The 16,356-nt window shown below is 38.3% G+C and overlaps 1 protein-coding gene across 8 annotated transcripts in view; it reads right to left on the minus strand.

Annotated features, from left to right (window-relative positions):
• Window positions 1–16,356, minus strand: part of PRUNE2 (prune homolog 2 with BCH domain) — a 144,886-nt gene that overhangs the window by 12,150 nt on the left and 116,380 nt on the right. For 7 of the 8 annotated variants that reach the window (XM_032675256.1, XM_032675253.1, XM_032675257.1 and 4 more), the window contains 5 exons: window positions 15,526–15,726; window positions 10,214–10,390; window positions 5,894–5,996; window positions 2,197–2,328; window positions 1,964–2,050 (listed from right to left, as the gene is read on the minus strand). In XM_032675256.1, the coding sequence (XP_032531147.1) occupies window positions 1,964–2,050; window positions 2,197–2,328; window positions 5,894–5,996; window positions 10,214–10,390; window positions 15,526–15,726 (700 nt within the window). Of the gene's footprint in view, window positions 1–1,963; window positions 2,051–2,196; window positions 2,329–5,893; window positions 5,997–10,213; window positions 10,404–15,525; window positions 15,727–16,356 lie in introns of those variants that run through there. The other variant, XM_032675259.1, reaches the window with a different exon arrangement.

Genomic DNA, 16,356 nt, shown 5'->3' on the forward strand with positions numbered 1-16,356 from the left:
TTCTGCTTTGCAGAGGCTGCTGAGCTTTTTGGGCTGGAAGTCAGCCTGAAGAAGACAGAAGTTTTCTATCAACCAGCACCTCAGGAAGTCTTCCATCATCCCCATATCACCAGCGGCCAATCAGAGCTCAAATCAGTCCAGCAGTTTAATTACCTAGGTAGCCTCATCTCCTCGGAAGGTAAGATTGATGGAGAGATAGACAACAGATTACCAAAGGCAAATAGAGCTTTCGGAAGACTCCATAAAAGAGTCTGGTGAAATAAACACTTGAAGAAAAGCACAAAGATCAGTGTTTACAGAGCCATAGTGCTGTCTACTCTCTTATATGGGTCCAAATCATGGCTCATCTACCGCCACCACCTGCAACTCCTAGAATGCTTCCATCAGCGCTGCCTCCGTACAATCCTAAACATCCACTGGTCAGATTATGTAACTAACATGTCTGTTCTAGAATAGGCAGCACTTATGAGTATGGAGGCCATGTTGCTGAGAACACAGCTGCGTTGGGCAGGGCACGTCTCAAGGATGAAGGACCACCGCCTCCCCAGGATCGTGCTCATGGTGAACTTGCCACCGGCTGCCGCAAGAGAGGAGCCCCGAAGAGAAGATAGAAGGACTCCCTGAAGCAACATCTCAGCCTTGGTCACATTGATCTTCATTGCTGGTCTACTCTGGCCTCCAATCGGGAGGTCTGGAGACACACCGTCTATAACACTGTTGCTTCTTTTGAGAATGCATGCAGGATCACCATCGAAGAGAAAATACAACACAGAAAGAATCGTATCCTGCCGATACCATCCAAGGAGTTTTTCTGCTGTGCCTTTTGCAACCGATCTTGTCTATCTTGCATTGGCCTCTTTAGCCACCAGCATGCCTGTAACAATTGTGGGTAGAGCCCTTCTCAAATCTTCATTCACAAAGCCTGGCCATGACATGAGTATCTATAGTTTTGTACCACTAATTTGCTTTGCCAAACTATTTAGAGCAAACATTTTCTCCTGTTTGTCAATGAAAAACCTGTAATCACTGCTGCTCAGTGTAATCATTTTGAATAAAATACCAATGAATCATAATTACTATTGATAATTCCAAGTATTGTTTCTCTGTTACTCTGGTATTTTGAATTGTCACTTTCTCCTCGGTCTTAAAAGATACCACATCTGAAAGAAGAAGCTCCATTATGACACTCTGCCTTTTGCACTTTGGTAGTGATAGGAGAAATCATGTTTCCCCATCCAAATGTTACCCTGTCAGGCCAGAGTACTCTGTGACAGACACCTTCAGTGTCTTCATCTGCAGTCTGGGAGCAGAACTCTCTGAGATCTGTCATGACGTATGTCATTCACTGTGTGGCTTCAGTAGAAGATGCTTCTTCTCTTGCCTGAAGCATCTTCTCACACCTGTCAGTCTGCTCTCAGGATTTCAACTGCATACTTCCCTATCTGCTTCAGTGATATGTGAGGTCTTCAAAGTCAGTAACAAATTTTTCTGCCTTTTTACTAATCAAAGCATATTTTTTGGAACCAGAACTCCTATGCATTTAAACACAACAGGTTGCAGGCAGTCCTCCAGTATGAGCAGCAACTGATTTTTAAAAACCAAGAACTGTAGCTTAATATGGTCCTATAGCCAGGATTTTTTATATAAGGTGATTTTCATTACATGCAGTCCCCTTTTCTACATGCCTTTGAGCTGGGCTCCAAACAAGACAATTTCAAGAGACTGAATTCCCAGTTCTCCATAGGCATACCAGCATACAAAACCATCCCTATGCTGTCTGCAAGTAGATACTTCTTTAAATCACTTTTTTCCCCCCACTCACTTTAGGAAACTGAATTGTCAAAATCCAAACATAAGGTATAAAATGAGCACTCTTCAGTGAAAGATTAACAGCTATGTTTGATGATTTAGGGCACTTATGTATTCTTAGGGACATAGAAAATCACTGCTATTTATTACATACCTTATAAAAGGTCGTGTCACAGCCAGAATTGTCCTGATAAACCATGATGGATGAACAATTATAAATGATTTCAGATTCTTCCGTAATCTAAGTAAAAAAGCAATGGTTTCTTAAAAACAACAGAAAACCCCACAAAAGATACAGAAAGATCATATACAGTGAACACTGGCATACAGGGGAGTAACAGAAATGGACAGTGTTTAAAATAATGGATTAAGGAAAATATTACTGACCGTCGATCAATCATCTGGTAACATTTTTTCATCCAACCCAATCCAGGCATCCTCCTTCTTGGTGTTGCTCCATTCAAGTAGACAATCATATAGTCTTCAGCTACCATCAGCTCCAAGGTACTGATTACATAACTGGTAAAAGTACACATGTCAGTGAGCACAAACTGTACACTACCTGCTTAAGTCCAAACTAAATCAATCTACTAGGAATAAATCAAGGCAGATTAAGCAATTTATTACAAGAGAAGCTTATCTTTTCCTTTAAACCGAAGCAAACATTTAGCACTGGTCACCATGGTACCTGTAGATGTATAACTAGAAAGCCACCGTCTTACCTCTGTCTTCAAAAATATGTGGTTTCCTTACAAAAATACTGTTTCTTAGTGAGTTTTCAAATCTCATTGGAGACTTTGCCGTTTCTTAAAAAGACATTAAATCACAGGATTTTGCAAGGGAGAACATGGCAGGACCATGTGAAGCCCTAAGAACTTCTAAAATTAACTACTGAGAAACTTCCAATGATTAAGTTTGTTCAATGCAAAAATAAAAAGTGTCAGGAGAAGACAGGGGTGAACTTGTTTAAAATTTTTGTGATCCTCACACTACGGCTACCGAGTCTGTGACTGCAAACTACAAACACTTTGAAACTCAAAGCTAATAAAACTTGTCCATCAACCTGACTTCTGATGGGAGAGATCACTCCATGACATAACTTCATTCTTCATTTTGTGAGCAAAACACTCCAAACACTCATTCATCCTACCCAGAAGAGCACACTACTCAGTCAAATGCGAGGACAATTTTAAATTCTTGTCTGGGACGATATGTGCAGATGCTCCACTCAGTAGTCCCTACCTCATCTGGCAGCTGATAATCACAGGAATATTCAAATTGTTTTCTCTACTAAGCAGCCTCAAGGCATGCCTCTGTAAAAACTCGAATGAAAAACCACAAGTCACACCTTAAAAACCTGAATGCCTAAGTGCATTCACTACAAAAGGCAGTTCTATCCCTCAGCACAATGGCACCTTTCACATGTGTGTGGGAATGTTCACAATCTAATCTGACCCTGAAATTCCTTAGGATGCAATGTCTTTAAAAGAATTGTAGGAAATCTAGTTCTGACCAAAGAGAGTGATATTTTACCTGGGCATAAAGTAGGCAGCCATTAAGTAGACCAGTTCCATGCATTTGATAAATCCCATCTAAATCACTACTCACTCAATGCATTTCAATGCTCTTTCTTACCTTGCAGTTGTGCATTCCCTGCTTTTGCCTGATACTTGTAAAGGTTCATGTCTAACAGTGAAATAGCAAAGCAAGGGATTGCATGGAGATTTTGATGCATAAAGCTTAATTTAACTGAACCTACTGACCACCTGACAAGTTACGAAATTAGCCCTTCTCACAGGGCACAACATCTAGTGCTTTAAAGGCATTGAACCGTACAGAAGTTTGTGTAAGTACTTACCAAAACAGTCTGAAGAATATCTGTGTTTACTAAGGGCAAAGGGAATTGTGAATATTATGAATAATCAGTTATAATAAGAACAATCATAAAGGACTGTTATGGCAAAAAAGAATCTCTGCTAGTTTTTTAGTCAGATCCCACTTATCTCACATACTTTCATTCAACAGCTCTTATCCAATTTAGATTGTGTTAGACCATTTGCCATTTTAAGGATGCTGAGCTTCCTTGCAAAGCTTACCTATCTAGTAATTTCTTATTATTTGATAATAATGGCAATTTCTTTATTATTTGAAAAGGTGGACAGAATTTTTCTCATTGACTAGAACAAATTCCTCACTCTGCAAGCAAAGCAATGGTTTTGTTTTCAAAGTGTGATTTTTCAAGTTGAGATTCTTCTAAAAAATTTTTAATGTGTTGACTGTGTCAGGCAGCCACAAATTAAACAGCAGAATTTTTTGTGCGGTGCTTCATTATCTAGAAGGAGTGTTCTAGAAGATGTCTCAAGCGTTTTGGCCCAAACTCCATCCTTCAAAAACAGTTTTACAGGAATAGTCAAGATAACAAACAAGAATAAGATAATGGGAAATGTGAAAGGAATCCAGATGGGAAAGTAACTGCAAAACTTGGCAGCAACTGAGGACACTTATTAAGCAGAAACTAGAGGTGGCCTATACATTGCACGTACATTATTATCCATCAGAAATATGCTGCATTAAAAATGGAAAGAGATTCAGTGATTTGCAGGTCTCTCCAGATTGCTATATAATTCAATAGTAAAGAATTAACAAATGTTTAAATATATGAGTTATTGCACATTTAGTAAACTGTTGCAATCCCTCTACTTCTATGCAATTAAAAGGCCTACAATTGGAAGAAAGGGGCGAACTAATTTTCCCTTTTCTTGTTGTCTCAGAGACAGCAAAGAGATAAGCCTTAAAATAAGCTGAAGGTTCACAGCCAACCTGAACACTCTTATACTACTACTCCAGACAAAGTTATTTTAAAACTGACTTTGGCAGTAACCTCAAGCCATGTGGAAAAGGCTCTTAGGGCTTTCTCTGCAAAGTCCATTTACCACCAGCTCTATCTGGACAAGGGTATTGGTGAAGACAAAGAAGAACTATTGAATGCCAGTCACAGTTATTCTCAGCTTTGTTCCTTACTTACCAAGTTGCAACCACTGTAGTAATTCCTGCCTACCTTTTAAATCACTAGGCATTGTGTATATCAGTTATCAGATATAGATTACATGGGGCTCTTAGAGGCTCTACCAGGCAAATGATAGCAGTTGTTCTGACCAGGAACTAAAGCACCCATTCTTGTTTTTCACTCATAAAGACAATGTTAAAGGCATTGGCTATCACCAAGTGCATCTTCAAGGACTGGAATTTTAAGGAGACTTTGGTCTGTGCTCTAGTGCCCTGTAAGCTGCAAATGGCAAAGGCTAGGTCTCCTGCTGGCTTTAGAAATGACTTACTGGGTTTTAGCACAGAAAACACTAGATAGATTGATTTTTTAACAGCTGTAAGTGGAAGTAGCTGGAGATACTTGAGGGTAGTGTTGCCTTCCCAATTTTTGGCTGCCAAAACAAATTGCTATTAGGAGTAATTTTCCTGTGATAAATTTGGGGGTTTGTGGCCAAATTTGTGTCCTGCCCAACTGGCCCCTGCCACTTCTAGATGAAGCAGAAGCAGCTGGAGTCAGGAAACATACTTAGAGCTGTTTGTGTCAGTAACTGCCATTTATCCTGTGTTTTAAAAACAAGTGTCAAAAAATGGCCCTGTGACTTCTGAACACAGTACAGCATATATTAAAAATATATACAGTGATACATCATGATAATATACAATCAACAACACACAGTGAAAAACAGTCTAGTGGTGTAAGCTGATTGTTCTCAGCGAGAGATGGAAATCACTAGTGAAACAGTGCAAAGACTGTAGTCCCAAGGAGTTGAAGATACTGCATTCCTTGACATTTAGGGAAATACTACAGTCAGATTTGGTACTGATAAATACATCTTAATTTTGGAAGGTGAATGCATAAAAAATAACAAAATAATACTCCAATGAGAAGTTTATCTAAAACTACTGTTTTCCTTGTCATTCAGATCACTCCACTTCTAATGACCAAAATTACCTCTTAATTAAAGACAGGTTACCTCTCACTGTATAATTACGAGTACTAACTCAAAAGACTCTGCTACATTGCTTACGTATCACTCACAGGAAAAGGTTTTCCATGACATAGTTGTAATCAGTTCGACTGCTGTCTGGCAAGAAGCATGCTGCAAACACAATGATAGCATTCAGACCATCACCATAATATCCTGTGGAAAAAACCAAAAAGGCATTTTTATCTTTGTCAAAGGCTTTTAACAGGATAAATTTAAAAAGAAATCTCAAAGTCCTGTAATAGAGCTACTATGTCTAATGCTGAAGCAGACTGAAAATGTACGAACTATCATCAAGTCATAAGGACGTATGAGAGTCAGTTGAATTCTCAAAAAACACACTTAGCACAACTATTAGTAAACTTTTTATAGAGACCAGCAAAAACACCTTCTAAGCCTTCTACTTAAGGTTCATTGCATCTCTGTGGCAATTATGTGCTGAATGCTCACCTCAGATTGAGTAATAAGGGGCTAAAGAAAATCTCCTACATTTGCTGTCTTGCATTGTTTGAATGATGTTTCGCAAAGTCTTCCAATCCAATATCAGTTGGTTTGTGCAGCTCCAATGGCTTTAGGATATTACAATTATGACTCCATACCACTATACCTTAAGAGCTCCTGGGGACCAGTTAAATCCTTTCTTGCAAGTTTTGTGTAAATTACTTTTTTACCTTGGACACTTCCAATCATCCAATTCTGGCATTCTCTGGGCTGCACCACTGCCTAATAACAGCTGTAAACCCTCAAAGCTGTAGCACTACCATTCTGGGGTCCAGGATGTTCCTTGTTACCCAAAATAAAATATTATCTTCTTGTGATGGATTAATGATGGTTAGTCTTCTCCACAATCCTGTATTAGTAATGATAAATAAAAAATACTCCTGCATTTCAGTTTTAAGTTTTGCTTAAAGGATACATGCAATCAGGAGGGAATTTATAAAGATGCTGTAGAAATGGTTGTAAATAGATAGCACTAATGATGCAGAGAGACAAAGCTGGATATACTCAGAGAACAACTCAAAAGCTTTTCAAAAGAATCTATGATGATAATGTTTGTGAAGATGATAATGTTTGTGAAGGAAGAAAACTTTCATTTCCCTCAGAGATAGAAACACATTCCTGACAAAAATTAAAGGATAAAACCACGACTTAAACAACCCTTCTAAAAGGAGATTTTAAGACTTCCACAGTGCTTTTTTGATATCAGAGGACAGCATCTAAGTCTAACTAAAATGCTCATGGTCCTGTTTTTGGCACAAATTATTGTTTCAGCTAGATTATTATAGAATTGTGCTGTGTTTGACTGGGATACACTTAGTTTCCTTCACGGTGGCTAATACAGGGCTATGTTTTGGATTTGCACTGAAAACAGTGTTGATAATATAGAAATGTTTTTGTTATTGCTCAGCAGTGCTTGCACAGAGCCAAGGCCTTTTTCACTTCTTGTACTGCTCTCCCCCCCAGTGAATAGGCTGGGGGTGCATAAGAAGTTGGGAGGGGACACTGCCAGGACAGCTGACCCCAATGGACCCAAGGGATATTCTATACCATATGGCATGATGCTCAGCATACAGAGCCGTGGGGAGAAGAACGAAGGGGGGAAGCTGGGAGTGATGGTGCTTGTCTTCCCAAGTCACTTCTACTCACAATGGAGCTCTGCTTTCCTGGTGATGGGAAGCAGTGAATGAATTCCTTGTTTTGATTTGCTGGAGTGCACAGCTTTTGCTTTACCTCTTTAACTGTCCTTATCTCAACCCATAAGCTTATTCACTCTTACCCTTCTGATTCAGCATAGGGAGGAGTGAGTGAGTGAGTGGCTGTGTGGGGCTTGGTTGCCAGCTGGGGTTAAACAACAACAGGAATAAAGCAGTATTTCTTTCCTCTTCAGGCTTCAAATAGGGAGGACATTTCTTTCCTTCCATAAAATTAAAAGAAAACTTTAAAAGATTTTATATCATGCTGCCGTAAAGTAATCTGTCCAGCTGGCACAGGAGTTTGATAGTAAGAGCACATTGTGGCAGGTGTGCCCACTAAAATACACAGAACAGTCCAAAGTTCATGGAAAGCAAAATGATTACGTGCAGATGCTAACTAACAACCCATGGAAGAAAAACCCACAGATAAGCCTAAACCACTTTTCCTCACACATGCTTGAAGAGAAGGAATGTTCATCCAAGGGAGAAGTGCATTTTAATTCACCACTAGAAGGCAGTAAATGCCATTTGCCCAAATTCTCAGCCTATGCAAAGAGAAATATGTTGAAGACAATCTCATGCCTACACTGCCAAGTCTACTCTCCCCTTTCTTATTTTGTGGCTACCACATAAATTCTGCATTTGCTGTTGTCTGTCATTTGTCAGGGAGGAATATTCAATAGACCATCAGATCATCAAGATTGCTTGACTTCCAATTAACTAATTTTAGTCAGAATCTATTATTAATCTTGAGGTTAAAGAAAAGATTCCTGGCCCTCTAAACACTCCACTAAAGTATTGCCAAGCGAACTTCATACAGAATAGGCCTAGTTGCCATAATGCAGAAACTATTAGAGCTGTGCAAAGTCTTCCCACAATCCATGCAACAAAATGATTTTGGTTTCCACATCTCCAGTTTGCCACTTCATTTAATCCAGTCCTTAACCTACTTTGATTTGGCTAGATATGAGGCAAAATTTCCAATTTAGGCACCGGCAGACTGAAACTTATTGTTCTATCTCACACTGTTTGTCTAATGGCTAACTCCACTGACCAGCACCCTTTCAAAAGTAAAGGAAACTTAATGCTCTTTATCTTAGATTTGAGTGATCTAACAAAACAAGGTGTCAGACACGTAAAATTTGAATTCAAATTATTTCATACTGAGAGTTGAACTGAGTTACCTAGACTCCCATCGATAACTGTGCATTATTATGTACCTCACAATTGCCATCAGAGATGTCTGCCAGAGCTACTTATTCACTCGCTAAAATGGACTAGTATCTATTCTTCACAAATGCTGATATACACATATACACCAGCATCTACTAGGAAACAGTTTTAACCACAAATGTATATTGACTAGTTTACAGCATAAAAAAATATATAAACACAATTAGCAAGGCCCCAAAGTATTTTGTGTTTGTTTCCTAAATTATGCCATCTGTGTCTGTTTGCTAAACTGTGTCTGAGGTGTCATCATATTCATAAATCTTTGATGGTGGTGTGGTAGTGCACAAATGCTTGGAGGTTTGAACATTATTAATTCTGATTTAACCTTCTGCACACTGGTCACCATTAATACCTGTAGGCTAGCATTTATCTGCTTTTTAATGTAAATGCGCAAATCTGAGAACCACATCCTCAGGTAATATAATTAACCATAATTTATTTATGTCACTTTTACCAGATAGAGATTCAACACTGAAAATATACTGGAAAAAATGGCTGACCTTTAAATGATGTTACAGATCAACAACACTGTGACAAAAGCATCCTCATATAAACTCACAAATCTCACCTCTGAGAGGCTGAGTTGCCTACCTCAGGTTTTGCAGGAATAGAACAACTCATCCTTACACAACACTTTACTTAACAGAGAGTAAAGAGAGTCCTTGAAAGATACAGAGTCCAAAGATAATCTAAACCTGAGACAAATAGGAAAAGGCACTTAGAAAGCTTTGTTTCTCTTTCTTACGTTAATATCTAGAGTAATATTTAGCCATTTGTATTAATTTATACAAAAGTGTACTAGTAACACCAGAACTACAAATTCTCCAACTCAGCATATTCTGTGATTCTCTGAGGAGGCTGCGGAGCAGATGAGCAAATTAGACAATATAACAAGCATACAAGGTCATTCTCCTACTTTAAATGTTTTTTCGATACATTATTTGATTTTCATTAACAAATTACGTGAAAAAAACCCATAAACCAGTTCCTGGTGAAATGCTGCCAACAACTATAAATGGCAGAAAAACAGCATAGGGAGCTTAGCCAGATGAATGAAAACCCCAGGGCTTTCTGTATCTTTGCTTTTGCCACTCTACTTCCTCATGCAAAAGTTTTTGTCAAAACCCACAGAATAATGTTTTCAAAATTTTATTTTGCTGTAGGTCAAAAGCTTTTTAACTTGTTCAAGACAATTTTAGCCTACAATGACCAAATTGCTCCTGACACATGTATGTCAGTTTGCTGCTCCTGAAATAGCTTTGAATTTAAAACACTTATTAGTCATTGCCGCACTGAATTGAAAGCCAAGTTGATTTTAAGCCAAGGCTGAAAAATAAAATTTTCTCTCCCCCTGCCAGTATGATAACAGAACAAAACCAGAAATCATGATCAATAAAGCATGATTTTTTTACATCAATTTAAAAAGTACTTATAGGCTTTTCCTACCTCCATGTGAAATGACCTTTTTGTATGGTTCAATGACTTTCATATCAATTCTCTGTTCTTGTTCTCCAATAACGACCGTTCTCCATAACCTGTTGTCCTCTCGCTCCTCTTCAGCAGTGTACTCTGGAATTGATTCAGATTCTTCCTGAGAAGCATCCTTCGTAGCAGTATGCTCTTCTAAAAAACAAAACTGTATATATTACCTCCTCCTGTATATATTGTATATATTACTTCTAAATACTGTTGCTGTTACATACACTTGAAATGAATGACTGGAATTAACTGGATTCTTACAGTACTAGTATAAGTAAGAGCAGAATGTGATCATCTGACAGCCAGTCAATGAGAAGTATCCATTTTGTAAGACTTTTCATTATTACGAACACAAAAAGAACATCAGCAACTATCACTGTGAGGAATATTGCCATGGTATTTTTGGTTTTGCATCCACTTGGTAAAACTGAGTAGCTGCTCACTGGTTACTGCACCATAGGCCTTTTAAAATGTTTGTGTTGCAGGTATAAGAACTATGCTGGAAAAAAAAAAGGAGGAACTAAAAGTGAACACAGGAGTACCTCCTGTCTAGAGAGGAATTATCAGAGAGCTATAGCTTCTCAACTTTTTCCCAGTTTGTCTCCAATCTCTTCACAATCACCATCAGAAAACATGAAGAACACCCATCTTCCTCTGCTTCAGTCATGCTGACTCCTCATGTAAGCACAGTAGTTGCCTCCCCCAAGGACTGTGGCTGAGGTTAAATACCAGTTTTCTCATAGATATGAAGTACAGAGCAGTCATGCAGTCCGACTCGTTCTATGAGCACCCTTGAGAGAACAGGCACATGTAGTCCACAGGCACAATGACCACAGTAAATAAACTGTATGGCTGACAAGTGACTAGGAAGTCTCAAACACAGCCCCTCTGCTGGATACTCTTAGTTTCAGAAAAACTGTGATGTAAGTAATAAAATCTATATTTCCATTGCACATGGACGAGATGGTTCTTAACTGCATTCCAGTTTTTCAAATTTAATGGCTGTTTACAGAGAAAGTGACAGGAAAAGTGATTATGTCCACAGCTGGAAATACTTATTTTCCCTCTTTAGTTTTTGTTACAACATACTGTGTTTTCCATGGGGTAAAAAAAAATTCCTCTTTTGTACTATTTTGCAATATTCTGTATAGATATTGTTAATTTACCTTCATCGTAAAGATTCTGCACATTTTATGCATTACGCATATTTGAAGTAAATTGTTCTTTTTAAAGCATTATTCTGGCTGTGAAGTCATAAGAGCAGAATTTTATTTGCAAATCAATAAGCGAGGTAACAGTAAACAAAGATACATTGAGATACATAATGACATACACGTGTATACTTTAAAAGCTGTAAAAATCCTATTTGAAAATACCAAAGAGATCTATGAGATTTAAGAATAAACTAAAAGAAGCAAGTTTAATTGACAGGAACTAAAGAACACAATGTTTCATAGATGTCCTCAAACCCTTCTATGTATTGGGTTATCTACAGATGCCTCTGGTTAATGTTGCTTCTTGAACTACTCATACAAACTGAAGTATATGATCCTTAAAACACACTAGTTTATTGTAAAACTTAAATCAATTATCTTTATGAAATTAGGAATACGATAGTATACTGTGTTTATACCACATATATCTACACAGAACCTTTAGGCACAAACACATATGTGTACTAACTCTTAAACTGTAAACCTTGCTGATAGTTGCCTGGGAGAAGAGACCAACCCCCACCTGGCTACAACAAGGTTTTCTCCGTTAAAATCTATCAATAATTTCACAAAATTTGTTAGAAATACCAAATTTCTCTAAGTACACACAAAAAAGCTATTAAAAATCTCTATATTAGGTTGAGTATATATTTTTTTGTTTTGTTACAGTATGACAGGAAGCTGAACATGAGCCAGCAGTGTGCCCAGGTGGCCAAGAAGCCCAGTGGCATCCTGGCCTGGATCAGGAACAGTGTGGCCAACAAGCCCAAGGAAGTGATTCTTCTCCTGTACCTGCACTGGTGAGGCCACACCTGGAGTACTGTGTCCAGTTCTGGGCCCCTCAGTTCAGGAAGGATATTGAAGTCCTGGAGCAGGTCCAGAGGAGAGCAACAAGGCTGGTGAAAGGGACTGGAGCACAAGTCCTATGAGGAGAGGCTGAGGGAGCTGGGGCTGTTCAGCCTGAAAAAGAGGAGGCTCAGGGGAGACCTCATCACTCTCTACAACTACCTGAAGGGAGGTTGTAGGCAGGTGGGGGTTGGTCTCTTCTCCCAGGCAACTATCAGCAAGACAAGAGGGCACGGTCTTAAGTTGTGCCAGGGGAGGTTTAGGTTAGATATTAGAAAGAAATTCTTTACAGAGAGGGTAAGCAGGCATTGGAATGGGCTGCCTAGCGTGGATTCTCCATCCCTGGAGGTTTTTAAGATGAGACTGGATGTGGCACTTCGTGCAAGGGTCTAGCAACCACAGTGGTATTGGATCAAGGGTTGGACTTGATGATCTTGGAGGTCCCTTCCAACCCAGCTGATTCTATGATTCTATGACTAACAAAGTCTGAATTTCTACTGCTGCCTGTCTTGTATTTTCTGTCTCTAATATGAAGTATTGTTAGGGAATTATACTGACAGAATATCCCCCTCTATAAAGATCATGACTGAGGCAGAGAACGGTAGCTAGCAAAACAGTTTTAGTGAAAAGAGGCTGGGCTAGGTAACTTGCAGACTAGTGCCAAAATTGTGTTTGGGGTCTGATAATTATTTTTTTTTTGGTTGGTGAAAGCGCAGATGATGAAGAATGACAAAGATCCTGATAAAACTTCTGATGCTGAAATCAGACACATGAATTATTTTTTGATAGAAATTATACAAGACTGCCTCTTCCTCATGAAGTATCTCTGCTCTACTGCCTGGAGTGTTGATTTTGCAGAGAAAGATGCACTAGTGTGAAATTCAGAAAGGACATAAACATCTGCAGACAAAATAATAAACACTTTTACTTTACAAATAATGCTGATTTGGGGGTAGGCCTTTACTGATATTCATGTATGGTCTTCAGAAATGCAATTCTTATGCCATCTAAAGCAACTATAATAAAAAAATTATTTCAGAAGCTAGCATGGGTTCTGAAAAAGAATGTTTAAATGTATGGTATTAGTGACAAAAAGAAAACCACTCTGTGAAACTGATGATCAACCAATCTCTAAACAAGTCAGGTGCTAGTTTGAGACAAGTATTTTAGTGTTTCTGCTCTCATCTATTTTCTTGCATATTGCAGTTATGATGATTCTTCTTCAACATTCTTTTAGACAAACGGGTTTCAGTATTACTTGTAATACAGACCCATCAGTTTTTCAGTGATGAGGAAGACCCCTGAACCATGACAATAGTCTTGCTTTTCTCTGTTGTCTTTCATAGCTTAAAGGGACTTTCAACAGTCTCATCATGACAAGTTAAAAATCATTGCTCTCTATGGTCTCAGCAGCTACGTCTTCTCGTTATTTACTTTCCTGGGTTTGACACCGGTTAGAAACATTAAACTGTGGGAGACTCCAAGTGCTGGTAACATCAGAGTGCATACTAGTTAATGGCAGAGTACAAAAGTACAAAGATAATAAAGGCTATTTACCATGCAATTAAACCATTCTTCACTTTTCTTAAAACTATAATCTTAGCTATCAAATTCATTTTATTTATAGCTAACTTCTTTTATTATTCTTTTATTATGCTGGCTTCTTTTGATAAAATGTTGACTTTTTTCCTTTTCTACTCTCTGTTCATGGCTCTTTTTAAGTGGAAGACATTTTTGTTACTAAGTATGTCTTAAACCAAACTACACAACTGCAAAAATGTCACTAAAAACTCAGGGACCTTGAGCTCTTCACACAGGAGTTCAGGGAAACTGGTCCAACTTTAAGAACTGAAGGAACCATCACATTCAGAAAGCAGCAAAAAAAAACCACTGGGAAGAATGCTTGCCAGAAATACATCTGCCACCAAAATCACTAGAGCTGAATTTAATTATTTGAGGGCTTAAAGGCAAAATCTGTTCTACTGCAGGCAGAGATTTCTTTTCTCTCACACGGTAGTCACAACAGTCTAAGCAGGTTAGCTCGCGCGTGTGTGTGTTAACCTTTGCTATAAAATCTTCTAACCATCAAGCAACTCATCTCTATGCTCTGCATCTACCCATAAGGATATCGGCCTTCTAATGAGAAGTAACATTAGAGATGCTCATGCATGATTGAGTACACAGTAATGCTTCTTTAGCAATATCACTTAAAATGATGAAACTGTTCTTGTATGCTCAAGTGACCTCACTAGCACTAGAGAATGTAAATGCATGGGAAAATTCCGTTTAAATTGATCCAGTTTTTAAAAGTTTCTTTCTGCTGTAGGTTGTAAAATGATCACACTCCTTTTTCTGTCAAATAGCTTATTATCTGTATGATCACATCAGTGATTACAGGTCTTGTATATTTTATGAGGTACCAGCGAGGAATGAGTGTTAACACCCTATTTTGTACATCACGAGGGTAAATAAAGTGAGTTAAACAGTGTAAAACACTTTCACATCATATTTCTTTGAGAGAAAATCCTTAATATGCAAAGGAGGAGTGAAGGGTGTATCTATACTGCATGGCTAGTTCTCCTGAGAAACGATATTTAAATAACTGGAATGAAGAATTCTGTCGTTCCATCACCTGAGCTGGCTTTATCAGGCTATGCACACCACCTTCCACATCTCAGCTTCTCAATCATACATGGGAATAAAACGTCGACATTTCTTCCTAACAGAAGACCTCTCAGCACCTTGTGTCTACCTCACTTATACACTGCAAGATCTTTGGTGCAGCTTATGTCAGCTGCACAAAGTTATATTCCCAAGTACTACTGACGTAACTGTAAGCTAGAGCTGCCCAGCGCTGCGCTGCGCTGCAGTTAGCTACAGCGTTCTCTATAACAAAGATCAATTGCTTTCTTCTTGTTTTCAGACAAGTCCTATAGTACTGGACAAAGACGGGACTCTGAATTTGATTCTCTCTAGGTAGCTGCTCTTACTTTATTAGATCAGCTGTACTATTTTTTTCTGCACTCTAAAAAAGTAGAAGTATACTGTTTTACACAGGTGAAAGGTTAAAAAATAGCAGACAGCAAAAATAACCTGGATGCCTAGCATTAACTCTCAAATGCTTTAACCATCCTGATAACCTCACAGACATGAGACTGATCATGTAAGCAGTAAAAAGAAAAAAAAGATGAACTCTGTGTTTACAATTTAAAATATTACCTTGTCCAGTGTATTCAAAAGAGTCTGCTTCATCAGGAGTGTCAAGGTCATCTACATTGATGTCAATTTCATCTGGTGTATCCAAATTGTCATCAGAAAGCACAGACCCTTCACTCTGGTCCAAAGAGAGATTGATGTTTGGAGCAGTGAGCTTTATCCTTCGGGGTTGGGAACCATTAAGATCAAGAGAATTGGGAGGTTCTTAAAAAAAAAGACGAGGAAAAAAGGAACTTTATCTACTCCACACACAATTCACCTCCCATACACTTAAAAACCACTTCAAACACACTGAGACAGATCAATTTTAGTAACACCATGACATTTAAGACCACCTAACACAAAACACAAATATCAACATTGCTATTTAGTGAAATAAAACAAGCATTTACAGGAACAGTCAGTGTAGCTCAGAGCTGCTAAATTATGCAAAATCCAGATTCTGTTTTCTGCAATCATCAGACAAAAATCAGGTATTGAACATGCTCTGACCAAACTGCTTAAGAATTTAAAGAGCAATATACAAGTCATTTGAGCTATGAACCAAGACACTGCTGAGTTCTGGGAAAATTCATAGGAGTGAAACCCCCAGTAAATATTTATTTTCTCATGCACTTGGTGCTACTTGAATGGTGCTGATTTGCAAGTAGTTATGTCTTTAGTTTTAACTATGCAATATCTTAATACAATAATAGAAATAAAAAAACCTTCAGTCTCTTAATCAGTCTTAAATAAAAATAGTCTTCAAAAAGACAAAAGCTAGGTATGCCTTTGCCCCTTGCCTATATGTTGTGTGGCCCATTTCAAGCTGTTCTAACTTGGTTCGCTTAGACA

Source organism: Chiroxiphia lanceolata, chromosome Z (genome assembly GCF_009829145.1).
Source record: "Chiroxiphia lanceolata isolate bChiLan1 chromosome Z, bChiLan1.pri, whole genome shotgun sequence".
Classification (NCBI taxonomy): domain Eukaryota; kingdom Metazoa; phylum Chordata; class Aves; order Passeriformes; family Pipridae; genus Chiroxiphia; species Chiroxiphia lanceolata.